Source organism: Pongo abelii, chromosome 19 (assembly GCF_028885655.2).
Source record: "Pongo abelii isolate AG06213 chromosome 19, NHGRI_mPonAbe1-v2.0_pri, whole genome shotgun sequence".
NCBI classification, from domain to species: Eukaryota; Metazoa; Chordata; class Mammalia; order Primates; family Hominidae; genus Pongo; species Pongo abelii.
Genome location: NC_072004.2, coordinates 19,970,403 through 19,995,567, shown reverse-complemented (window position 1 = coordinate 19,995,567; position 25,165 = coordinate 19,970,403). Strand labels below are relative to the sequence as shown.

At 49.7% G+C, this 25,165-nt stretch overlaps 3 protein-coding genes across 4 annotated transcripts; 1 reads left to right on the top strand and 2 right to left on the bottom strand.

Annotated features, from left to right (window-relative positions):
* Nucleotides 1-3,242: 3,242 nt before the first annotated feature.
* On the bottom strand, nt 3,243-14,757 carry LOC129051033 (TBC1 domain family member 3F-like). Its single transcript, XM_054535520.2, has 10 exons — nt 14,634-14,757; nt 12,437-12,476; nt 11,129-11,961; nt 9,824-9,872; nt 8,749-8,848; nt 7,934-8,028; nt 7,490-7,555; nt 6,915-7,014; nt 6,381-6,528; nt 3,243-5,418 (listed from the first exon to the last, which is right to left on the bottom strand). Exons 3-10 carry the CDS (start codon nt 11,233-11,235, stop codon nt 5,379-5,381), a joined length of 705 nt encoding a protein of 234 aa, XP_054391495.1. The 5' UTR covers nt 11,236-11,961; nt 12,437-12,476; nt 14,634-14,757; the 3' UTR covers nt 3,243-5,378.
* LOC100445217 (uncharacterized) lies at nt 14,148-16,857 on the bottom strand. Its single transcript, XM_063719047.1, has 5 exons — nt 16,783-16,857; nt 15,865-15,945; nt 15,655-15,784; nt 15,333-15,518; nt 14,148-14,788 (listed from the first exon to the last, which is right to left on the bottom strand). Exons 1-5 carry the CDS (start codon nt 16,855-16,857, stop codon nt 14,148-14,150), a joined length of 1,113 nt encoding a protein of 370 aa, XP_063575117.1.
* Nucleotides 16,858-22,286: 5,429 nt separating this feature from the next.
* Nucleotides 22,287-24,425, top strand: LOC129051032 (CMT1A duplicated region transcript 15 protein-like protein). Of its 2 annotated transcripts, XM_054535519.2 has the most exons (3): nt 22,287-22,369; nt 22,624-23,521; nt 23,662-24,418. In XM_054535519.2, exons 2-3 carry the CDS (start codon nt 23,257-23,259, stop codon nt 24,240-24,242), a joined length of 846 nt encoding a protein of 281 aa, XP_054391494.1. In that variant the 5' UTR covers nt 22,287-22,369; nt 22,624-23,256; the 3' UTR covers nt 24,243-24,418. The 2 variants fall into 2 exon arrangements, with proteins under 2 accessions (XP_054391494.1, XP_054391493.1); XM_054535518.2 differs by lacking the exon at nt 22,287-22,369 and having other exon boundaries at nt 22,524-23,521; nt 23,662-24,425.
* Nucleotides 24,426-25,165: the final 740 nt, after the last annotated feature.

Below are 25,165 nucleotides of genomic sequence, written 5' to 3'. Positions count from 1 at the left end.
TTATTATCCTGACTTTATGCTTTATAAAACATGATATGGTATGATGTATGCATTACTTCAGTTGCCTAATTTAAAATTATAGAGGGCAGGGGACGGTGGCTCACATTTTTAATCCCGGCCTTTTTGGAGGCCAAGGTGGGCAGATCTCTTGAGCTCAGGAATTGGAGATCAGCCTGGACACCATGGCGAAATCCTGTCTCCATAAAACAATATAAAAATTAGCCAGGCTTGGTGGCACCCACTTGTAGTCCCAGCTACTTGGAGGCTGAGGTGGGAGTATCACTGGAACCTGAAAGGTTGAGGCTGCAGTGAGCCCTGGTAGCACCAATGCACTCCAGCCTGGGTGCCAGAGTGGGAACCTGTCTCAAAAAAATAAAATAATATGAAGTAGGTCTTCCTAGTGTTATCATTTTAAAGATAATAAAATCAACATATAGCGATTATATTAAAAACACAAGATTATGTAATCCCAGCTACTCGGGAGGCTGAGGCAGGAGAATGACTTGAACCCGGGAGGCAGAGGTTGCAGTGAACCAAGATCATGCCATTGCACTCCAGCCTGGGTGACAGAGCCAGACTCTGTCAAAAAAAAAAAAAAAAAAGAAAAACACCAGATTATTTATTGAACCACATGAAAGAGTTCAAGGAAAACTGCTAAGTTACTGATTTTGTCACTAGTTTTCTTTTCTCTTTACTTTTTTATTTTTGAGACAGAATCTCACTCTGTCATCCAGGCTGGAGTGCAGTGGCGTGATCTCGGCTCACTGCAACCTCTGCCTCCCAGGTTCAAGGGATTCTCCTGCCTCAGCCTCCAGAGTAGCTGTAATTACAGGTGGATACCATCATGCCCGGCTAGTTTTTGTATTTTTAGTAAAAACGGAGTTTCACCATGTTGGTCAGGTGGGTCTCAAACTCCTGACCTCATTATCCAACCCCCTCAGCCTCCCAAAGGGCTGGGATTACAGCCACCGGGCCTGGCCTGTCACTAGTTTTCTATAATTTTTGGCATATGATCTACCTTGACTTATGTTAGGGTAAAAAATCAGTGATAACTCAAAAGTGTAGAGAGATGAAGTAGCAGGCTGCATGCTTTGACATTAAGAAGAATGGGGTTAAGTGTGAGGCTTCTGTGAATTGTCTAATGTATCTAGATACCAGTGGTAATGACCTAGAGGCATGGTATCCAATAGCCACACATGGCTACTACATTTAAATTTAAATTAATTACAATAATGTAAAAATTTGGTTAGTCACACTATCTACCTTTCAAGTTCTCAAAAGCCACATGTGGGTAGTGGTTAGCATATTTCGTAGCATAGACAGAAAACATTTCCAGCATCAGAAAAAGTGTTGGAGAATGCTTGTCTGGACACTTAAGCACACACAGAAATGTCAAATTGGGTTAAAATGCTATCAAAAGCTAATGCTCAGACTTGCCGTTAGACAAATACACATTATCAATGCCCTGCTGATATGAGAACTGAGAATAAAATGTGTGTTCCGGGTAGACTGTAATTAAACAATTGAATACCTGACTACAAACATTTAAATCTAAGTTCATATATTTGGTGATTTGGACCTGGAATGTGTCCTTAGTTTGGTTGAAGATGGAAAACATTCTTCTCTTTCTGACCTACTTATTAAACATGTTTGAATGATAGCATTACATATATTATGCAAAATCTTTCTCAAATATCACAAGATATATATAGTCTAGGAAGCAACTACTATATGACTTTATTAGCATTTTCACTGCTTAATAAATGCATTTTGTATTGAAAACTTAATAAGTACCCAAAAAATAATTAGGATATTCCTCCAAAATATTATAAATAATAAAATTAAACAACTATGGAAACGGAAAGAAAGGGTCAGCAGTGTGTGTTATGGCATAAACATTTGTTTCCCCCAGAATTTATGTGCTGAAGATCTAACTCTCAGTGTGATAGGATTTGGAAATAGGGCCTTTGAAGGTAATTAGGTTTACATGAGGTCATGAGAGTGGGGTCCTTATGCTGGAATTAATGCCCTTATAAGAAGAGGCCAGAAAGCCTGTTCAAGAACCAAATCAGCCATTGTCTTTGTCATAGACTTCCCAGCCTCCAGGGCTGTGAAAAATAAATGTCTCTTGTTGAAAGCACCCAGTTTATAGTATTTTGTTATAACAGCCTGAGGAGACTAATACAGCATGTAAATATTACATAATGACAACAGAATAAACAATGTGGCTAAAAAACAACAAAAGAATCTGGGACCATTATATCCTAAAGTCTGTTACAGCTAAATAAAAAAAATTAAAAAATTAAAAATGCACTTTCATTATGTCAAAAGCAGGCAGAAAAAAATAACAATTATCTAAGAGTGCTTGTGTCCAAGCACACAGTATAAAAATATCTGCACAATATATCATTAAATCTTCATAACGAAGCAGTTTTATGCTCATCTGTCATAAATGAATAAATTATAAACAATTGAAGCTTAGGGAAAACTATCAGCATACTAGTTAATAATTAGAGGGTCTAGAATCAGGAAAATAAACTTAAGTACGGTATAAGTGACTAAAGTATATTTAATTTAAAAATACATTAAAATACTGAAGACAGAATGTTGCTCCGTAAGCTTGTAACGCACCAATAATCAATTTATATAAATTATTCCCAATATTAATGAACATGGAGAAATCAGTGAATAACACATTGAAAAATGAATGCCTAGGAGATGAAGTAAAACTTTGGTCTTTTTGGAATATTTAATAAATTCCTACTTTAAACTAATGATGAAAAAATGAACACAATTCCAAATATGACAAACGAAAAGAGACAAAGAGATATACGAGACATTTTTTAATTCACAAAATGGTACCTGTTAACTCTAAGTTGGAAAACACGGATCACTAAGTGATTTTGTGAAACAAACAACAAAATCATTAACACAGAAGTTATACCAAAAATGCAAAGGAGTCTTTCCACCTCCGCACAAAACAACAAAAGCACAAAAGTTGTTAGGCTGAGACATTTCAAAGTAAATTATTTTATTACCTCAAGAAAAAGATCATATAAAAGCTATTTATTATTTATCAGTTCCAGGAAAGTTTCCAAAATGTTTAATCAAGTCAGCATAGAAATGATACCAAAATCTAGGAGAAAACGCGTAATAAAATAAAATGCTGCAAAACACAGTTCATCCTCCGTTATATCAGTAAAATACCCTAAATAACATTCTTGCCAATACAATGCAAAAACAGAGACAGAGTAAGAAAGGACACCGAGCAGGAGCCCACGAGGTTCACAGTAAGAAAACAAGTTGGCTGAGCAGCCGGACAGAAAGCAGCCCCGGGATTCTGCCACGTGACGTGCGGTGGACCCAGCCGCAGGGACCGGGCACGCTGCCCGCCCTTAAGCCTTTCAGCCCCTCAGCCCCTCACCCGCGTAAGCCCCTCATCCACTTCAGCCCCCTAGTCCCTCAGCCGCGTCAGCCGCCCTATCCCCTCGGCCCCTCAAGCCCCTCACCAGCCTCAGCCCCTCAGCCGCCTCAGCCCCTCAGCCCCTCAGCCCCTCACCAGCCTCAGCCCCTCAGCCGCCTCAGCCTCTCAGCCGCCTCAGCCGCCTCAGCCCCCTCAGCCCCTCAGACGCCTCAGCCGCCTCAGCCGCCTCACCCTCCTCAGCCCCTCAGCCGCCTCGGCCCCTCAGCCTCCTCAGCCCCTCAGCCGCCTCAGCCCCTCAGCCGCCTTAGACCCTCAGCCCCTCATCCCCTCAGCCCCTCAGCCGCCTCAGCCGCCTCAGCCGCCTCAGCCCCTCAGCCGCCTCAGCCTCTCAGCCGCCCGCGCCGCCGCTAGCTCACCCGCCCGGCTGCCTTAGGGGTTGGCGCTGCCCAGCGGGCTCCAGCGCAGCCTCCTGCCGGTCTTCCCACCGGCGGCTCCCGCCGCTGGCTCCTGGCCGCCGGCTACTACCCTCGCTCCGTGGGCAGGGCCAGTCCGGGGGAGCGGACCCCGAGAGGCGCGGCGGGTTGGCAGGCGGTGTCCAAAAGCCTCTGAAAGCCGCAGCCGGGCGCGAGTCGCTGACCGACCGGGAGGCCCTGATCTGTCCCAGCCAAGGCCTCCTGGCGCCATCACTCACGAGGAGTCCTGGGCGGGGGCATCGCTCCCTCCACGCTGTCGCGGGCTTCTGCCAGGCGGTGATCCGCGTCCAACGCCACCAAAGGGAAGCTTGTCCCCGAGAGTGGGGGAAAATGCATCCTTCACGGGGATCTGAAAACTCCAGGTCCTCCTGCTAGGAGCCCACGGCCTCAGATGGGGCCCAGGATGCGCCCGCGCTGGGGAAGCGCCCCCTGCACCTGAGCCCGAAATTGTCCCCAACAAACCCCACACCCGCAGGGCTGACGTTTGGACTCCGGGGTGCGGTGTCCATGAAATGGGCACCGCGCGCTTTCCATGCAAAAGACACGAAGTCTGGAGTTTATGAAATTATTGAAGGAAAGCCGCGCCAGTGCCGTGAGATCATGGCCCAGAGCTGGCAGAACCGATCTGACCAATGCTGAGCAAAAGGCCTGAAGAAGACCATCTGGAGGAGCATCCCGAGGGCCTTCCCCAAAGCACCAGATCGCCTTCCTTTCCGAGGCCACAAGGGCGAGAACCTCCAGAAATAGCATGAAACACGGTGACTTGGTGACTCCCAAGCCTGCTGCCACCGTGGTTTCCGGCAAGGCAGAATCAAGGCATGAAGTAATCCACCCCAACCACGCTCCTCTGAGGGCTGAACAAGACGTGGATAGTGGGTGAAGGCAAGTGTTTGTCCCAGGAGAGACCCAGGATGGTTGCTCCCTTGAAGTCACCCGCCAGTCTGAAGGCCCAGGTGACTTGAGCAATACCAAGAACTGGCCACGGTCACTAGGGTAAATATTGGCATCTTACCTGCAGAAGGGAGGGATGCAGCGAGCCAGGGCGGAGGATGCAGTGAGCTGAGATCGCACCACTGCACTCCAGCCTGGGCACAAGAGCGAGACTGAGTCTCAAAAAAAAGAAAACGAAAGAAAAAGAAAAGAGGAAGAAAGCAAATTTATTGTTTTCAGTGGCTTGAAATAACAAAAGCTGATTGCCAAATACAGTATGTGAAATAATTCCTGCTTAAATTGTTTAAGAAAGAAATGATATAGGGCAAACACAATAAATTAGTCTTGTGTGACATTTTTTGAGTACTTGAAAATTCTTCTATTTAAAAAAGGAACTTTTAAAAAGGAAAAGGAGTTTTGATTCATCTTGTCCAGCATTTAAAACACGAGCATGGCAGACATGGTCCTGAAGCCTCTTCCCAGTGAGGGTCTTCAGTGGCATTTACCGCAGTTGTCAGCTGATGCTGTGTCTCTCCTGGGCCTGGGTAACTTCAGGGACCTCCACTGAAGGCTTCTCCTCTCCTCAGGCTTCTAGAAAAGTAACAGCCAACCAGGGAAATAGATTTATCATTTTAAACAATCTTGACAAATCGTAGAAATTTTATTGGTACTACTCACAGCTCTAGGTTTTTGAGCATTTTTTTTCCATGGAGATTAGATGATAAACATTGGGTCTGTGCTTCTACATGTGTTCATGACCCAATTGGCCTCTTTGATACTCGAGTAGTAACACTATTCTGAAGAAGTGAAACTGTTGAAATATATTATAAATACGTATATTCTTATCTATAATTTATTAACATACACGTTCAACAATCTGAAATCTTTAAATTTTGGCAAACTTCAATGCTGACCGGTATAATATTCAATGAAATAGCTTCTTTAATTTTTAATCACTTTAATTTTTAATCACTTTCAATTTATGGCTCATTTGTTAATTTTTATGTTTTCATGCTCTTTTAGTATGTGAACATATAGTACATTCTTTTTCCTTTTTTGAGACAGAGTTTCGCTTTTGTTGCACAGGCTGGAGTGCAATGGCACAATCTTGGCTCACTGCAAACTCCGCCTCCCGGGTTCAAGCAATTCTCTTGCCTCAGCCTCCCGAGTAGCTGGGATTACAGGCATGTGCCACCACACCCAGCTAATTTTGTATTTTTAGTAGAGACAGGGTTTCTCCATGTTGGTCAGGCTGGTCTCGAACTCCCGAACTCAGGTGATCCGCCCAATGTGGAAAGTGGGGGAGGGGTGTTGCGGGGTCCTGCCCATGTCCCCTGCCTGTCCACACAGCATGTCCAGCACACACCCACGTGTGCTCAGCACCTGCCCTGAGAACCGGCAGACCCATTTGACTTTCTTAGAATAGAGGAGGGAGAGGAGGAAAAAGACGTGCAGGAGGAAGGCCAGGTAGGAGGGCTGATGGGGCCATGTCACTCCCCACCATTGACTGCCCCAGAGGGTGACTCCAGAGGGGACCTGGTGCTGGAGCCCACCTGGGGGTGGCAGGTCCCGGTGTTTTTTTGTGAGTTCCTTCATAGAGGTTTGAAGGATCCTGAGGACTGTGTTGTCCTCCAGGGCCCAGCTCTGAGAGAGTCGCTCCTGAAACTCCCAGATGATGCTCCAGGAAAGCTTCATGAGGTGCTGTAGGGACAAAGAGCCTCATGAAGCGCTCTAGGGACAAAGTATCAGGCCAGGAGGGTTCCCTGGGAGAGGTCAGTGCCTGCACCCCATTTCCACCAGGCCCCACCTCCCACTGGGTGGTGCCTGGTCCTTTTTGGCCACCCCGGGGTCCAGCTGTGCACAGGAGGCTACAGTTGGGGAAGGCAGGGCAGGGAAGTGCTCACCACACTCCTGACTTTCATCTGGGTCATGTGGGGGGAGGACTCAGTGTCATCATGCCTTGCCCAGCCCACCAGGCCAGATCCCCCCAACCTGGATGGAGCAGGCAGCGTAAGGACACTTCCCTCAGGCCAGCCGGGGTCTGTCGCACGTGTTCCCCCAAGCACCCTCGGGCACACGGGACTTACTCCTGTGTATTTTGAATGATGCATGCACCATGGCCGTCAGCACCCACTCGCCCTCCAAGATGAGCACATCCCACAGTCTCAGGGTGAGTCCGAAAGATTTCTGTGGGGACAGCAAGTGTAGGAGAACCTGGCCTTTCCAAGCTGGGGCCAGTGGCCTGAGCAGGGCCCACTGGGGTTTCACTCTCCTGGAGTGCTGGGGACCCCTCTCCATGGGATGAGACCCCCCATAAGACTGAGTCAGACAAGGTCCTGTAGCTCCTTGTGAGGGACTCATCTCAACTGCGCTGGGGCTTCTGGAAAGAGGACTTCCTGAGGACTTGGGGCTTCCCTGGGCCCTCCCAAGTTGGGTCCTGCCCCAGTCTGCCCACGAGGCTGGGCCTGAGCCCTGGCTTCTGCCATGGGATGCCCCCTCTTGAGCAGAGCCTGGCTTGTGAGCCCTGCAGGGACTTGCCTGTGCCTCCTGCGGGCTGGGGGTGAGCCAAGTCCTCCTGGGGGAGCTGCAGCCCTGAGCTGAGGGAACCACGCACTGTGGGACAGGAGGGTCCCTGGGCTGGGGTCTCCCTGTGCCTCCTTACCCCATCAAGGAAACACCAGAGGAGCCTCGTCAGCATGGAACCCTCAATGCACAGCCCTTCCTTGCACTGAAGGGAGGAGCAGAGGTGCTCAGAGCCCCCTGGGCTGCCCTGAAATCCTCCCACTTCCAGGTCCCTCTGCAGACCCTTCCTCAAGGGCACAACCCACGACGGTGGCCAGGGCTCCAACACCCGCCCCATGCATGGACGCCGGGTGGACACACTTCTTTTAGCCCTGCTCAGCTGCAGCTCCGCCCTGGTCCCAGCGCCTCTGCCTCCACCAGGGCAGGAAAAGGAAACCCAATGCTGAATCCATGGGGAATCCTCATCCCAGGTCAGGCCGTGGCTGGGAATCAGCCTCTTGCCAGCCCCATGAGGGACTCGAGCCTCCCCTGACCTTTGGGGCCCAGGGCGTCTGGTTAGGAGCTGAGGGTGTCATCCACTCACCACGTGTCTCATGATCTTTGGGAAGGACTTGTGCAGCACCTGCTCCTGGTGCGATAGGAGCCTCTCGAGCCGGGCAGTATTTGGGCTGTAGAATACTGAGAAGCCCCAGACCCATCACCCCATCAGACCCCACTCCCAAAATGTGGAGGCATCAGCTGGAAGAGCTGGGCAGGGTGGGGAACCCTGGACCCCGAGGCCTCCTTCCCTCCCATCTGGTGACCCCAGCATGCAGCCTCAGCCCTGGGGAGGAGGGCCTGGCTTGAGGCGCTGCCTAGTGGCATCCTGGGTCCAGGTGCCAGGAGGGCAACCTGCCTTTGACACCACGAGGCAAGCACCAGTGGGGAGAACAGGGTGGGAGCTGGGGGCTATGTGGCTATCTCTTGGATGTGGGGGTCATGCTGGGGACATGGGATGGGCAGACACTGCCATCTAGGCTTTGTTGGCCCATCTGTAGGGAGGGAGGGTGGCTGGGATCACAGCCAGCTGGGAGGCAGGAGGAGACTCAGGGAGGTGAGTGGCACCTGCACAAAGTCGGGGCTGGCTTCGGGCGACAGAGGGCAGCCGGGGGAAGGTATCCATGCCCTCTGATGTTAGGGATGAAAGGCGTCTGACTTGAGGTGAGGGGATCCCTGTCCAGATGCAGGCTGCTGTGGGACCCTCAGCAGGTACATCTGGAGGCTTACAAATAAGCTGGGATACAAGGAAGGCGCCTTGCCTGGAAGTCGGGATCACCGGTCAGGGTGGCCGTCCCCTGACATGACTGTGTAACACCCCAGGGGCAGCTGTCCACCTATCCTGCAGGGAGTGCCTCTCACCGGCCAGCAGCTGGGTCAGTGCCCAGAAAGTATCTTCCTCCTGCAGATACAGGAGGAGGACGGCGGTGATGCGGCTCAGGTCCCTGTGGTAGCCCACCTCCTGCAAGAGCCAGAGTCACCGTGGAAGGATGTCACCTGGGAGGGCTGAGGCCACCTGGGAGGACTTATGTCACCAGAGATGGCAGAGGTCCTTCGGGACACCTGTCTCAGGCCCCACGAGATTTGAAGTGCAGCCTCTGCACCCCTCCCCTGGCACTGGGCATGAGGACTGAGCAGGTCACGCACAACTCAGTTGACAAGGAGCATGAGGGGACTCCTGCAGCAAGTGTCCAAGCTCACATGGCCCAAAAGGGCACAGTCAGGGATTGTTCACACCCCCTCCCCTGGGCCAGGCTGGGGAGGCCACTGTGCCAGGCCTGGGGCAGCACCTGTGAACTGCACCCGCCACAAGGGCAGGCGGCGGGGCGCTGACCACCACACAAAAGGTCCTGCAACAGCCCAAGGGCTGCCTGCCGGACACAGGGGGCGGCTGGGTCCTCCATGTGGGCAGCTCATGCAGTCAGCTCAGCACTCTCCCTGCCTGGAATGGTCTGGAAAGTGGAGGCCAAGCAGGAGCAGCCACCTGGGTGACCCCCCTCACTATCTGCTATGCTCCAATGGGGTTTGTGCAAAGGGGAAACTGGATCCTTGACAAGTTTCCAGTGAAGAAGAGACTCCCCCAGGATGCAAACTCATTTCATGACAAAAGCCTGGCCCATCAGGCACCTCAGCAACTTTTCAAACCTGTCTCCTACGAGGACCATCCTGCGTAGGACCCTGCCAAGCTCCTAGGCCCTGGGGCAACACCGGGAGTGGAAGGTCATTTCTTCATCTGAGACGTGGTGTTTGGGTCCATGTGACACCAGGAGTCTGGGTTTCAACCCTTTTCTGCCAGCAGCGAGCTGGAGTCCTGCCTACTACGTGCTATTGGGTCACGAACACTGAATTTTCAAGAAGTGCTGATACTCCTGAGAGACACCCATGCCTGTGAATACGGGCACATGGCCCAGGAATATCGCTGCCCGGGAATACTCACAGGGTTATATGTAGAGGAGGCCATGAGGATGTCACATAATTCCTGCTGCCTAGAAAAAAGGGAAAAGAGGGTTTTCTTTGTTTTATGCAGATGCTGTTAGTTTCATTTTGTCTACAAACCCGGACAAGGTACACAATTCCGGGTTCAGATCATCCGCCAAATAAGCAGTGAGCTCTTCAGGACACCTGAGTTTTTAGGTGTTTTTTCAGTAAAATCCACGTTTCTTGCAATGCAAATATCACAGGTGTAAAGTTGGATTAGTGATCATTTTCACTCTGGTTAATTTTTTCTTCCCCTCTTTCTCGGTTTGCACACATGGAAGTCCAGTCTTTGGGACGTGCAGTTCCACGGTTCTGAACCAATGTGCAGAGCCTCCCATCCATGGCTGCAGCCCTTCCCAGGGCAGCTCCTTCATCGTCCAAGTCCCCAGCGTGTCCCCTTTGCAGCCGACATCTCTCAGCTCCGTCAGCGCCTGGCCATCCTGACTTGTTCTCTGTCTCTGTGGTTTGCCCTTTCCCAGAATGGCCGATGAATTGGAATCCCACAGTGGTAGCCTGAGGGGTCTGGCATCATTCCCTCAGCAATATGCACCTGAGATCCACCCATGTTCCTGCGGGCATCAAGGGTTCATTCCTTTTCCTCACTAAGTCATTTCTGTCTGAAGAGTGGAACCCCCTTCCTCCTAAGTACCTGTGTTGAAGATCATCTTGGTAGCCTCCGGGTGTGATTGACAATCAAGTGGTGAATGTGGCATGTGGCTTTTACTTGGACATCAGTTTTCAAATCAGTGTGGTCAATATCTGTGACACTTTGGGGGTGTGTGGTACAAGGCCACTGAGCTTTGTGAGCCATGGCCCATTTGACCTCCAAAGTGGCTGTGCCCTGTCACATGCCCAACAGCCATGGATGAGAGTTTCCAGGGCCCTGCATCCTCCCTAGTATTTTTGACTGTCAGTGTTGCCTGGCAGGTCTCCCATGCCCCGCCATCCTGCCACTTTCCCATGGGTCCCTACCCCGGGTAGTTGTGGGTCAGGAGAGCACTTTTCACCATCTGCATGATATTTTTTTTCTGCCTTCTGTCCTCTTGGGAGCCGCCTGGGTTCTAGCTCCACATGTTCCAGCCTGGCCCAGGGCTTAGAGCCGGGGTGGTGCTCAGTCTATGGTGCCGGCTGCTCCCTGGGCCAGGAGAGCCCTTGGTGCTCTGTCACCCCTCCTGGGTGACCCTGGCCTCTGCCCTGGGGACACCCTCATTCCTCTGGATTGCCCCCATCTTCCCTGGGACCCCTGCAGCCCCCTAGGCCTTACTTGACTCCGAATATTTGTATGAACATCAGGTGGTTCTGTAGGGTGTGGCTGACATCTAGCTGGATGTGGTGGCTGATCCTGGAGGACCTCTTGCCCTTCTCCTTCATGACCCGTAGGGCAGGGCCAAGAGGAGGAAGCAGCCTCAGAACAGACAAAAGATTCCCTGCCCCTAACAGCAGTCATCCCACAGTCAGTACTTCTGGAAGGAAGGGAGGAAGGTTTCCTTCTGCAGAAAGCTCCTTTTTGCCTTGTTTCTGAAGCCAGGGAGGGTCAGCAGGCCCTAGTGCACCTGCAGTACCTGAGTTGCCATCTATGTCCAGGATGTGCATCTGACCACAGCCCCCACCCCCAACCCGGGCTTGACATTCCTTCCAGCGGGAGTCCTGGGCTCCTGATACAGCCTGCTTGTTTGTCCTGCCCTGGCTGAGTGTGGGAGGGTCTTACCTTATATTTTCCTGGGTTCTGGGACTTGACTTTGTCAATATCTAGCAGGAGTGACCACACCCAGCCCCACACTGCCAGGGGAATGCCTTTATACACTCTTTGAGACAGCCACAGACAGAAGAACACTCCAGTGAGACAGGACACAGGGCGACCCCGTGGAGGAAAGGTGGCAGACAGGCCTGCTATCCTATGATGAGGACAGGGTGCCACCCACCCACTGAGAGGCAGACAGTGCCAGGTCTGCCATGGGCGCCTGTCCCCTGGCTCTGCAGAGAGCAGTCACAGGGTCCACTCCCTCCCCATGTTACCTTCTTGCTGCTTCTATATTTTGTCCAGTCTGCAAACATCTTTAGCCACTTGTTGGTATGTTTACTTTCCTTACGTCTTTGCTGTCAAATGAGCCATGATGGAATTAGCGGAGGTACCAGGCCCCTGGCAGTGGCCCGTGGATGCTGGGTCCAGGGCTTGAGGCCCTAAAGGGACCCAACCTGAAGGAGCCAGGAAAGGGCAGACTCCAGGGACTGAGACCCTCTGAAAGAACTGGAGCTGGTGGTCTGGACTGGTGATGCCAGGGCACGCTGTCCTCAGGCCACAGATGCCCCGAGTTTTGGTCAGGTCTCAGCCTTCAGCTGGGGACTTGGTACAATCAGGCAGTGGACTCTGAGCCAGGATTGCAGTGCTTGGTTTGGGTTTTGGTCAAGCCCTCATGAGAACAGAGTCCAGCAGGAAAGGCTGCCCCTCCCAGTGACAGCCGTGGCCCACTTACCACCTGCTGGGCCCACTGGCCACCCCCTCTGCTTCACCAACCACCCCTGATTCCTGGTCCCTGGACTGGCCTCCCACGCAGCAGGCACAGGCTCTTACCTTCACCTCCAGGGCACTGACCGGGTGCAGTTCAGTCTCACTGTAAGGCAACCCAGGCAGAGCTTAGGACCTGCCCAAGCCAGGAGCCATCCCCCTCCCTGAGAGGGCCCCAGGGAAGGACTACCTTATCCCCATCCACCCTAAGTCTCAGCCTGGGACAAGGCACAGAGAGGGAAGGCAAGGGCCTCCCTGCGGACCTGACACTCATGAGGCACTGGGACCCTGGAGAAGAGGGAGCTCCAGGCTGGCCTGGAAGGGGCGACTCAGGGCCCATGGGGTGCCTCAGGCTGCACAGTGGGGCTGCTCCTCTAGGGCTGGAGGTGACACCCTCTGTGGATGTTGAGAAAATCCAGTCCTGAGACAGCATGGGTGCTGCCCAGGGTGGGTAGCTGAGCCCTGACTGACAGCATTGCCTTGGGAGTGACCACATCACCCACCAGAGTCCAGGGAGCCTGGCCTGAGGGCTGCCCAGTGCCCTGAGTACACACCTGGCGCCCATCCCACCCGATATTCCCCATGGGCCTTGCAAGGTGTGACCTCCCAGCGTGCACCTGCCTCTGCCTGCGCCCTGGCCGCTGACCCTTCCTATTCCCCACCTTCCCCCGTCCTGCCTGGCCCAGACTCCCTCTGGCCACCTGGCCCTTCTTTGGCCCTTTTCCTGTCAGAGCCTAAGAATGAGCCCTCCCTCCCTGACCCATCCACACCCCTGCCTTGGCCACTTTCTCACGGGGCTGCCCAGTGCTGCTGGGGAGAAGCCTGGGGTGACAAGGGTGACCAAGGGCCCTGCAGGCAGTGGGGATGCCCCTACCACCCCACCTCCAGCCTCGGCCAGCTCTCAGGGCAGTCAGCCTTTAGCCCTCAGCCTCCTCCCAGCCACTGCAAAAACCAGGACATGGGGTGCCTGACTGTCCTCCCCCTACTGTCCTACCTGCCCCGACTCCACCTCCCCCATCCACCCTCTGTGGTGCTGACTGAGCCAGTGGGAAGCAGAGTCTCTGGAGGGCCATGCAGAGCCTTGGGGACTGACCAAGTGCCCCCACTGAGGGGTCCCACCTGGGCCACAGTTCCCTGCCTACCCCATCTCCCATGGGATTCATTGGGGGCTGTAGGTATGCAAGATAATTTTGGGGGGTGCAGGGTGAAGAATTTCAGTGTACATTATCATGTATTATCTTACTGTGTAAATGCTTCTAAGAATAGTTAAGTAACTTAAGGTTTGCATGCTATTCAAAATATAGCTTTAAATGCTAATAAAAAATGGATGCAAATGAAAAGTCTGTCTTGCTGTGGTCCAGGGAATCTCGATCTTTCTTTCAGAGAGACTTGCAGCTTTGAGTTGGAGCTGCCCTCTCCTTCCTGTCCACTGCACACCCCCACAACACACACACATGCACACACACACACATGCAGACACACATGCACACACACATGCATACACACATGCACACACACATGCATACACACATGCACACACACATGCATACACACACGTGCATGCACACACCTGCACATACACACACACTGTGCTTCATGCCCTCACTAAGGAGGCATAGAAGGGAATGTGTGTCTATAAGGAAATGAAGACGGCTCAAGCACCTGGTTCCCTGGGTGTTTGCACAGGCGCCCTCCCTGCAGACTGCTCTTTGGTCTCTTTCTCCCTCTTAGTGAAAGAGAGAAGCAGAGCCCTAGAGGGTACCCGGCTGCTTAGGGCTCAACCCAAGGTCACAAGCTTCCTCAGGAGCTTGGTGAGATGGGGGCACCACAGGTCCTCCCAAAACGAGGGGGCAGCATTTTGTGGAGCCTTGAGCCCAGGAAGGTGATAGGCGGGACATCTTGGTTCATTAGACACAACTACAATGCAGTGAGGAAGGGCAGCTGCCAAAGGCTTTATTCTCCAGGAGGAGGGGCTCTCGGGGGCTGTGAGCAGGAGGCACAAGGACTTTATTGCACATGTGTTTAGGTGATGATGACCTACAGCTGCACTCGGAACTGGGACCCAGAAAGCCATGACCTCCTGCTCTGTCTCTCTCTTCCTCTCTGCCTCCTCTGTTTCTCTCCTCTTCTCTCCTTTCCTCTCTGTCTCTCTCCATCTCTTTCCCTCCTCCTGTTCCTCCTTGCCCCTGTTCAGGCACCTGGGACCCTCTCCAGGGTGCATCCGCACACAATGCCAAGGCCACCATCTATCAGGGCACCTCACAGGGTGCCTCCACCTTCCATCACCCACGGGGTTGAGGGTCCCAGGTATGACCGCACTCTCCTGGGTGGGGGTCCTGTGATCGGGGAAGCAGAAGCTGCAGGTCTCCACTGGCTCAGGAGATGTGCCCACAGGGCTGCTGGCTTCCACCTCGTGATCTGCAGAGGCGAGAGTGGAGGGTGTGGGCCAGGCCTGGCCCTGCACCGGGGTAGGGGTGATGGTGTGGGCAGCTATACTCTCCCCTGACCCAGGAACTAAGGGCAATCAGCAGGCTATGATCACCAGGGGGACCAGGGGACCCAGGTGGGTGTCAGTGTCCCTCACTTTCTGACCAGAACCTGTGCTGGGGCAGGGGTAGGCAGGCAAATCTTGGCTCTCACTTCTGTCCAGGCCCAAGCCTGCCATGCCCGCCAAAGGGACACCTCCTCCAGGGCTTAGCCCTGATGTCCCTGAATCCTGAGAACCCCCAGCCCAGGCAAGCCCGAAGCCCAGCACCCCACACCCACCCTTCCCAGGTGCCGCTCTCCTAGGTATCTGCCTGCCAGGATGTCTTAATCTGATTTTATCAAGCTACAGTGAATAACAGGGATGAGCCCCAGGCCTCTCCACCTAGAAGCAGGGGCAGTGACAGGACTGAGGGATGGCCGGAGGCTTGTCACCCAAGCAGCAAGAAGGGCGAGGACCCCAGTTTCATGCACTCACCCTGGGAAGACTTGGTCGAACTTTGACAGGGCCTTGAGCAGGGCTGGCAGGAGCAGGGATCCCCCCTCTTCTTGAGGAAGCAGGCCATTGCCACTAGGAAGCAGCAGAAGATGGCACACAGGCAGAGCCCCAGTATACTGTAGACCAGGGCCAGCTGATCCGCACTCAGCTTCAGCCCCAGGAGAGCTGCAAGACAGCATGAGACCCCTCTCTGCAGTGCCTCCTCCTCTTCCCCTCATTAGGCTCAAGCAATCCACATGCCCCCAACCCACCCTGCTGTGAGCCTGTCTGGCTCCTGGAGAGGCTGGGCTCCTTTCCTGACCCTGAGGCTGGCTGGGATGCTCTCTGGATCCTGGAGGAAGTTGATCCACACCCCATCCTGGTGGCAACTTCCCAGGGCCTCGAAGCTGGACAACGTGAGCTGGTCCAGGATTAATAGGTCCAGGATTAATCTGTTACAAATCTGATGAATCTCTCACTGGCCGTGGATTTCAAACTCACATTGGAAACAGAAGGCTCACATTGCTATTGCCAGAGAGTGAACTTGTTCCACGATGGGGGTCACCCACGCTTGCAGCAGATGCTTCCGATCTGAGCACTGGAGATACAGACCCTAGAAAGACAGAGAGATTTCCTGCATGGAGCTTACTGTCTGGGGGAGCCGACCACCTCACCATCCCAAGCAGAAACAGACCGTCACAGTGCAACAATAGCCTGCAGGAGGGGTGCATAGAACCCTGGCAGCTCATGCTGGAGAAGGTGCTCTAGTCTGGGAAAAGGCTTCTCAGAGAAAGGGGTCTGTTTTATTTTTACTTTTTCATCGTAGGGAGAGTGCACAGTTTAAGTGTTCAGCTTGATGAACTTTTACCCACGGGTGCACTCAGGCTCAGCCCCCAGACCAAGCTGCACAAGACCAAGTTCATGACCAGCCCCTAAAGGGCTCTTTTGTTCCCTCCCATCTAATATTTCCCTCCAGAAGTAACCACTCTTCTTAGCCCTTTGCTGTAGATTAATTCTGCTTCTTTTTGCCTTCTATAGATGCATGCAGAAGGTGCTCTTTTGAGTCCAGCTTCTTCACTCAACAATGACATCTGTGAGATCCTCTTATATTGTTGCATGTGGTCATAGGTCATTCTTTTTCATTGCTGTATAGTATTTCATTGCATGAATACACTGTCATTTGTTGATGTTTTCTGTTTATGGATATTTAGGTTGTGCTAGACTGTGATAGTTTTGACTGAGTAGAAGTTACCTTGCTATGCAGCGGCAGAGACGATAGGAAGGAACATTTGAGAAGGCAGGAACAACATGCACAAAGGTCTTTGGCAGGAGGGAGCCTGCCTGGGGCCCTGAAGGCTGGTATGGCTTCCTGGTACCCCGCTTCTAGGCCACTGTGTTCTGAGTGCCTGCTGCCCTGGCCTGGTGTGTGGCCCTCCACACCCATTCCCACCTCCTCCTCCTGTGCCTTCGTGACCTGCAGGGGCTGGGAAGCTGAAGGGGAGTGATGTAGCCACAGAAGAAACATGTGGAACCATGGCAGCTGGAGGCGGTGAGAAATGGAATCCCCCTAGGCCCTTTGCAGGAAGCGCGGCCCTGCCAACACCTTGATTGCAGATTTCTCACCTCTAGAACTGTGAGAAAAATAATTTCTATTGTTTTAAGCCACCAAGGCTTTGGTCAATTGTCACAGATCCACAGGAAACTCATATGTGTCTCACACATTAGTAAGCAGCATGGTATTCTGGATCTACTGGAACAATCTTGCAATGAGTTCAGGCAAGAATTACTAAAGGCAATTGGTGAAATTTAACATCTTTCCAGCCTGCTGGCCAAGGTGAGGAGAGACAGCTTTTTACTGGTATTTGCCCATCCTTGTTCACATTTCTGCCCTTAACCTCTAAAGTCACAGAGCACAGAGAAGGATTTGCTTAGTCTATTCCACTCATGAAGCCAGCATTCCAGCTTGAAGGCCTGTTAGATTGCAGACAGATTGGCAGTGGGATACAAAAAGGAAACACCCAAATTTCTGATGGTAGACAGTTCGAAGTGTAGTTGGGATGTGGAGAATCAAAGCAGAGAGTACAATGCACTGATAAAGAATATCAGCTGGGCACAGTGGCTCACACCTGTAATCCTGGGACTTTGGGAGGTCAAGGTGGGCAGATCACCTGAAGTCAGGAGTTTGAGACCAGCCTGGCCAACAATGGCAAAAACCCATCTTTACTAAAAATACAAAAATTATCTGGGAGTGGTGGCGGTTGTCTGTAATCCCAGCTACTTGGGAGGCTGAGGCAGGAGAATTGGTTGAACCTGGGAGGCAGAGGTTGCAGTGAGCTGAGAAGATCGTGCCAGTGCACTTCAGCCTAGGCGACACAATGAGAAAAAGAAAAAGAGAGAGAGAGAGAAAGAGAGAAAAGAAAGAAAGAAACAAAAAGGAAGGAAGGAAGGAAGGAAGGAAAGAAAGAAAGAATATCACAGAGTTATGCCCAGACTCTAGTCTACTGCAAAGCAGAACACCTAGTATAATACGGGGCTGAGTAGCACAGGAGGGCTTCCTGGAAGAAGTGGCACCTGAGTTGAGTTCTGAAGATTGAGTGGGAGTTTGCCAGGTCTATTGGCATGCTTTTAGCTGCTAGTAACAGACAATTAAAATCACTCCCGATTTTACCTCCAAAACATTGCCACTATTTTGGAGTTTTCTTCCAGATATATGTGTGCATATGTGTATCTCATAAGTTTAAAAAGTTTTAGAATAGGCCGGGTGCAGTGGCTCATGCCTGTAATCCCAGCACTTTGGGAGGCAATGGAGGTTGGATCACCTGAGGTCAGGAGTTCGAGACCAGCCTGACCAACATGGTGAAACCCCGTGTCTACTAAAAATGCAAAAATTAGCTGGGCGTGGTGGTGGGCACCTGTAATCTCAGCTGCTCAGGAGACTGAGGCAGGAGAATTGCTGGAAACTGGGAGGTGGAGGTTACAGTGAGCTGAGATCACTCCATTGCACTCCAGCCCAGGCGACAACAGTGAGACTGCATCTCAAAAAAAAAAAAAAAAAAAAAGAATAATCTTGTACATGTTATTAACTTTCATTTTGCATTTAACTTTTTAAAAATGATTAAACTTTTCTCAGCATATTCTCATCATTAAATATTATTTAAAACATGATTTTAAGGTTAGATAGTATTTTATCATACAAATAATTCATATTTACTAGTCCCCTGTTGTTGAACATATATGTATTATTGAACCTTTATGTTCTTTCCAGTCTTTCAATATTGTAAATACTTTTTTCATCTGTCTTATTACTTATTTAGTAAAAATTCCTAGATGTTGAATTACTGAGTCAGAGCATAAACATTTTAAAGGCTTCTAATATATCCAGCCAGATTGCCCTTCAGAAATATTAAACCAATTTGTTCCAGCAGTCTTGAGAACACGCACTTCCCTGAGCTCTTGCCAACACTTGATATTACATTGTTATTGCCTTCCAATCTGTTAATCATTTCTTTTTCCTTCTTTTTACCCTTTTTGCTTGGAAATATCTTCCCTAGCCCAAGATCAAATAAATGATAACTTTTCTCATTTAAAAATTAATCAGTCTAGAATTTTGGTTTTTGATATAAGAATCATGATGATTGTATGATATTCTGCTCACCAACCAGAGCAGTGCTGGAGAGGTGCAGAGATGGCCTCCTGTTTCCTGTTTCCTCCAAGTTCTGGGTCTGTGATTTAGGGATCTGCTGCTGAGAGAGGTTCAAAACATCTTCCCACCTTATTTCATGGACTGTCATTGTTTCAAGAAGCAAATTATACCATCAGCTCCAGGAAGATTTTTCTCCATTGCTTCATCTGTCTTAAGATCAGTCCATTGCAACCTGATTCTGCATTCTGCCATCTGATGGGCTTCATGGTGGGTCATGTGAGGAGTTTCTATCTTTGTCTGTGTTCTAAATTTGCAGATATTTTATTTAAAGTATAGAAGTAGTTTTAATAGAATTTACTAGCCAGGCTCTGCATTAGGTTTTAATATCTTGTAGAATAAGATTACTTTCTCTTTTTTTGCTTTAAGATTCCTCATTACTCTTTTTTTATTTTTGAGATGGGGTCTCGCTCTGTTGCCCAAGCTGGAGTGCAGTGGCACCATCTCAGCCCACTGCAAGCTCTGCCTCCCGGGTTCACGCCATTCTCCTGCCTCAGCTTCCCGAGTAGCTGGGACTACAGGCGCCCGCGACCACGCCCGGCTAATTTTTTGTATTTTTAGTAGAGATGGGGTTTCACCATGTTAGCCAGGCTGGTCTTGATCTCCTGACCTTGTCATCCACCCACCTCGGCTTCCCAAAGTGCTGGGATTACAGGCATGAGCCACTGCGCCCGGCCTAGATTCCTCATTATTCTTTTGCATAATGTTTAATCTCCCAAGTGGCCCTTTTTGAAGTTCTTCCCCAGTCCCTCATCTGACTCTTTTATTATATTTACATATTTATTACATTTATTTATTTATTTATTTATTATTTTGATTGGCATTTGCATTATATGTATTAACAAGAAGTAATTTGGCATCTTAAAAATGTCTTATTCTTTCCTGATCATAAAATCACATGTTCATTACAGAAGATTTAGAAAATATAGAAAAGTGTAAAAAAGAAAAGTATTACCTTTAATTTCACCACTTAAAGGAAAAAAACTGCAAACATTTTGCTGTCTGTCCTTTCAGATTTGTTCTTAGTTTATACATGTTTGAGCATGCATAAAACTTGCATTGATATGATTATGATATTTCATCTTCCTATCCAGAAGAATAGAATATGTCTTTCCACATTCCATTACAAAGAACCAGTTGGATTCATTTATTTATTCCACTGTTAATCTGTTTTGATTAATTCTTGTATACTACTTTTTGGACATTTCTTTGATTTCTCACTAGTTTCTTGAGTAAAATTCTTTGTTCATTTCACTTTGTTCTTTCTTGATTGATAATGAAAGCATTTAAAGATATGAATTTGACTCTTCTTGTAGCTTTGGGTAAATAGAGACAATAAAATCTAGAAACTTCTGAAATAAATTAAACCTAATTTAGAGAAAAAAGGAAAGTGTACATTTTCTGTAGAGTACAAGGCACTATATATGTTTAAAATTAAGCTGTTATTAATATTATAAAATCAAGTTATTATTCATATATCCATATCTTAGTGCATGCTAGCTAGAATTATCAAATACTAACAGCAGGACAAAGAAGTCCTCACTAGTAATTTTAGGTGAGCGTTTGAGGCAAAGATGTGGGCATGATATCACATAGGGTTGCTTTCATATCTATCAAGACCTTAGGTCTCTGATTTTCTGCTTTCTTATATGCACAGAAACTGATTTGTAATTGCAGTGAACTTGTAACATACTAATCTTCCTGCCTTTTTACATTACCATAGATAAAGCAAAACCCAGACCTCCTAATCAAACTGATAGCTTATTGTATCTCTACCTCAGAATATCAACTATAATAATATATATAATTTTGTGTCTGCCGCAAGGGCAGAGTCCTCATGGAGAACCTCTGCTAGGGCAGGGTAGAAGTGAAATGTGGGGTTGGAGCCCCCATACAGGGTCCCCACAGGGGCACTGCCTAGCAGAGCTGTGAGAAGAGGGCCACCATCCTCCAGACTCCCGAATGGTAGATCCATCAACAGCTGTACCATGTCCCTGGAAAAGCTGCAGGCACTCAATGCCAGCCTGTAAAAACAGCCAAAGGGGCTATACCCAGCAGTGCCACAGGGGCAGAGCTGCCCAGGGCCTTGGGAGTGCACATCAGAATGCCCTGGATGTGAGATATGAAGTCAAAGGAGATCATGTTGGAGCTTTAAGATTTAATGACTCCCCTACCAGATTCGGGACTTGCATGAGGCCCGTTGGCCCCTTTGTTTTGGCCAATTTCTCCCATTTGGAATGGGAACATTTACCCAATGCCTATACCTGCATTGTATCTTGGAAGTCACTAACTTGCTTTTGATTTCACAGGCTCATAGGTGGAAGGGACTTGCCTTGTCTCAGATGAGACTTTGAACTTGGACTTTTGGGTTAATGCTGGAATGAGTTAAGACTTTGGGGGACTGTTGGGAAGGCATAATTGGTTTTGAAATGTGTAACGGGCATGAGATTTGGGAGGGGCCAGCAGCAGAATGATATGGTTTGGCTCTGTGTCCCCACCTAAATCTCATCTTGAATTTTAATCCCCATGTGTCAAGGGAGGGACCTGGTGGGAGGTGATTGGATCATGGGGGCGGTTTGCCCCATGCTGTTCTCATGATAGTGAGTGAGTTTTCATGAGGTCTGATGATTTTATAAGTCACAGTTTCCCCTGCTCTCCCCTGTCTCCTGCTGTCTTGTGAAGAAATTGCCTGCTTCCCCTTTGCCTTCCATCATGATTGTAAGTTCCCTGAGGCCTTCGCAGCCATGCAGAACTCTGAGCCAATTAAACCTCTTTTGCTTATAAATTACCCAGTCTCAGGCATTCTTTAGAGCAGTGTGAAAATGAACTAATATATGTGAATTCAAATGATAATACTTAAGAGACTCATGTTCGAAGGATAACAGGAGCAGTTTTAGAACAAAACTAAAATGAAGGATCTAAAGTGCTGTACTGGGTTCTCTTGACTTACCCAGTGAGCAATGTTATGACCTTGGGCAAGCCCCTTTACATTGTGCAATGTGGAATTGAAGTGTGATGGTGGATGGAATCTTGTCTTGAACCTAATTCTATGGGAAGCATTTAATATTTCATCATGACATATGTTTGTTGTAGGCATTTGGTGCTTACCTTTTATTACCTCATGCAAGTATTTTGCTAAGAGGGGTTTCATTTGTTTGTGGTGTTTGGTTTGTTTGCTTGCTTGTTTTTTAGAGAGACAGGGTCTCATTCTGTCACCTAGGCTGGAATTCAGTGTTGTGATCCTCACCCACTGCAGCCTTGAACTCCTGGGTTGAAGCGATCCTCCCACCTCAGCCTCCTGAATAGCTGGGACTGCAGGCACATGCCACCATGCCTGGTAAATTTTTTAATTTTTTTTTAGGAGATGGGGTCTCACTATATTGCCCAAGCTGGTCTCAAACTGTTGGCCTCTAGTGATCCTCCCACCTTGGGTTCCCAAACAGGTGGGATTACAGATGTGAGCCACTGTACCCAGGCAAAAGATAACTTTGGAACACCAACTGAAAATGTTACTTACAATGAATCCTATATCCTCATTCTCATTTACTTATTTGGATGGAGTTTCCTGAAATTTGTCTCACTATCATCTAGGATCCTTTTTCTTTCTCCAACTGGGAGATTGTGTCTGGTTTGGAAACTGCAAGCCCTGCTCAGGAAAAGGGAAAAGACCCAAGGTACACACCCAGTCCCCAGGTGATCATCAGGCCCAGGTGAAAACTCAGGGCTTAGGTGCACATCCGGCCTTAAGTGGACACCCAGGCCCCAGGTGATCACCAGTCCCCAGGTGGACACAAGGCCTTAGGTGAACAACAAGACCTGGTAGGCCATCAGGCCCCAGCTGGATACAGTCCCCAGGTGAACACAAGGCCCCCAGAGGGACATAGGCCCAAGGCAGACATCAGGCCCTAGGTGGACATCAGGCCTGAGGACATCCGGCCCCTGGTGAACATCAGGCACAGGTGTCCAAACAGGCCCTGGGTGGACATAACTGTGGACAGGTAAGGAGTTGACCTGGGGGGAGGGTGAGCAGTCAGCAGCCCAGTGGAGTCCTGAGTAGGTCTTAAGGAAGGAGGGGGCCGAGGGGACAGAACCTTAAAGAAGCGACCTCACTTCCTTGATGATGACACACAGGAACAGAACTTAGAACTCTGGTAACCAGGTGCCCATATCCTAGAGTCAGTGCCATAACCAGCTCACTTGGTGGGAGACGCTCAAGAGAGCAAGATGTTCTCGTGTTGCTTCCCCACTTCAAGAGGTTGCTGCTTCAGGAATGGCAGGAGTGACAGCCTTTTCCGACGATGCCAAAGAAGGCTCATCCCTCACCCCAGATGCCTGTGGCCCTTTGTAAGAAGGCGCACCCAGGTGCCACAGGGCAGCCCGGGGCAGGTCCTAGCAGGCCAGGCCACACCAGAGATCCCATCGGGGCTGCATCTGCACATTGTCCCTGTCCAGGAGGAGATTCGGGAGCCCATGGAGGCACAGACACATGGTGAGGTGGCTGCAGCCTGGAAGACTTTGCAGGGGTGGTGCTTTTGGGATGGAATTCCTTTGAATTCAGTGAGGTTGTCTCTGTGTTTGGAAATTCCAGTGGAAAGTGACTGATGCTGGTGACCCTTTCTCCATTTTCAGCTCCTGGTCAATATGCAGAAATAGCAACACCTGCGGCACCAGCTGTAGAGCCAGAGCCAGCATGGGAAGAGCCCCCTCCAGAGAGAGTGCTGGAGCTGGAGGGAGCTCCAGCCAAGGACCAGATCAAGGAGGATCTGCCTGAAATCATGGCACCTACTGTAGCCACTGGCCTTAGCCCTGGAGCTGAAAGCGTGGGTGGAGAGAGAAGTGGGAGGGAAGGGGTGACTAGCACAGCTTCAGCCAGCAGCTCCCATGCTGCCCCTCATCCTGGGCATGGTGGCAAACATGGAGGTGGGGACCAGGGCATTCAAACTGGACTCCTGTACGTTGCTGGAAAGGAGCTTCTCTCATTCATTAGAACCACAGCCCTGCTGCTGCAGGGCCTGTTTGTTGTGCTAATACTGCTGGGATATATCCTTGAGCAGAAGGTGCTCAAAAGCATTAAAAGAAGGCTGGGAAGAAGAGTTCCAGTAGCTCCTCCTGCTCTCAGATGCAATCTCCTCTGCCAGGCATGGATGCGTGTCTGCAACTGGGCATCCAGGCTGTTTGCCCCTAATGTGCTGCCCCGAACGGGCTCTTAACAGGTGGGCAGGGGTTGGGGGACCAGGAGGTGGCTCCAAAGGGTACAACAAGGAAAGCTTTTAAAGACAGCTGTTGTGCCCCAGGCTCTCCATGCCACCACCTGCCCTACCATTTATTAATAGTGTTAGAATTACAAGTTTATGAAATGAAATATAAATAAAGTTTGATTTCTGAAACTTCTCACCTTTTTGAACTCCCTAATATTAGATGGTGTTTTTGAGGCTATCCTGAAAATCTCTGATAGTTGTGTCTTTTGTTGTGGTTGTTTGTGTGACTGAATTACCATCGAGTCAACTGTTATTGGAAACTTTTCAGGTATGGCTTTTAGAAGACCTTGACCCACTCTTGCCTGTTTTGACTCTCTGGTTTATTGTGGAAAGAGGGAAGATGTAGGCTCATGTCTCCAGCAGATCAATCACCTTTTGCCATCAAGGATTTGGCATCAGAGTTTCCAAGAATTATGTGTGCAAGTTGACATGCTGGTACTTTAGCTAATCTGGGTGTCAAAACAGAATGCCATAGACTAGGTAGCACAGAAAATTGATTTCTCACAGTTCTGTAGATGGTAAAATCCAAGGTCAAATGGTCAGCAGATTCCATGTCTGCAGAGGGCTGGTTTCCTGGTTCAGAGACAGCCATTTTTTTTACTGTGTGTTTACAGTGACAGAAGGGATGAGGGAGCTCTCTGCGGTCCCCTTGATAGGGGCACCAATTCCATTCATGAGGTCCCTGCCTTCATGAACTTTATCACCTTCCAAGGCCCCACCCCCAAATACTATCACATAGAATTCAACACATGAATTTGAGGAGGACAATAACATTTGCTTTACAGAATCAGGTCACCCCGAGCCATATGCACTCACAGGAAATCTATAATCTTCTATTAAGTATTTGCTGGTCCCCTCTGGGGATTGTCTAAACA

Coding starts and splice junctions, on each gene's coding strand:
- LOC129051033 (XM_054535520.2), bottom strand. CDS start 11,235: ATGAAGGAGAAGGGCAAGAGGTCCTCCAGGATCAGCCACCACATCCAG. Junction 6,529..6,914: donor ATCATTCAAAATACACAGGA/GTAAGTCCCGTG, acceptor TTGTCCCTACAG/CACCTCATGAAGCTTTCCTG. Junction 5,419..6,380: donor CCGGGACCTGCCACCCCCAG/GTGGGCTCCAGC, acceptor TTACTTTTCTAG/AAGCCTGAGGAGAGGAGAAG.
- LOC100445217 (XM_063719047.1), bottom strand. CDS start 16,857: ATGTTTCTTCTGTGGCTACATCACTCCCCTTCAGCTTCCCAGCCCCTG. Junction 15,785..15,864: donor TGGAACAAGTTCACTCTCTG/GCAATAGCAATG, acceptor GATTTGTAACAG/ATTAATCCTGGACCTATTAA. Junction 15,519..15,654: donor GCATCCCAGCCAGCCTCAGG/GTCAGGAAAGGA, acceptor GCTGTCTTGCAG/CTCTCCTGGGGCTGAAGCTG.
- LOC129051032 (XM_054535518.2), top strand. CDS start 23,257: ATGTTCTCGTGTTGCTTCCCCACTTCAAGAGGTTGCTGCTTCAGGAAT. Junction 23,522..23,661: donor CATGGAGGCACAGACACATG/GTGAGGTGGCTG, acceptor CTCCATTTTCAG/CTCCTGGTCAATATGCAGAA.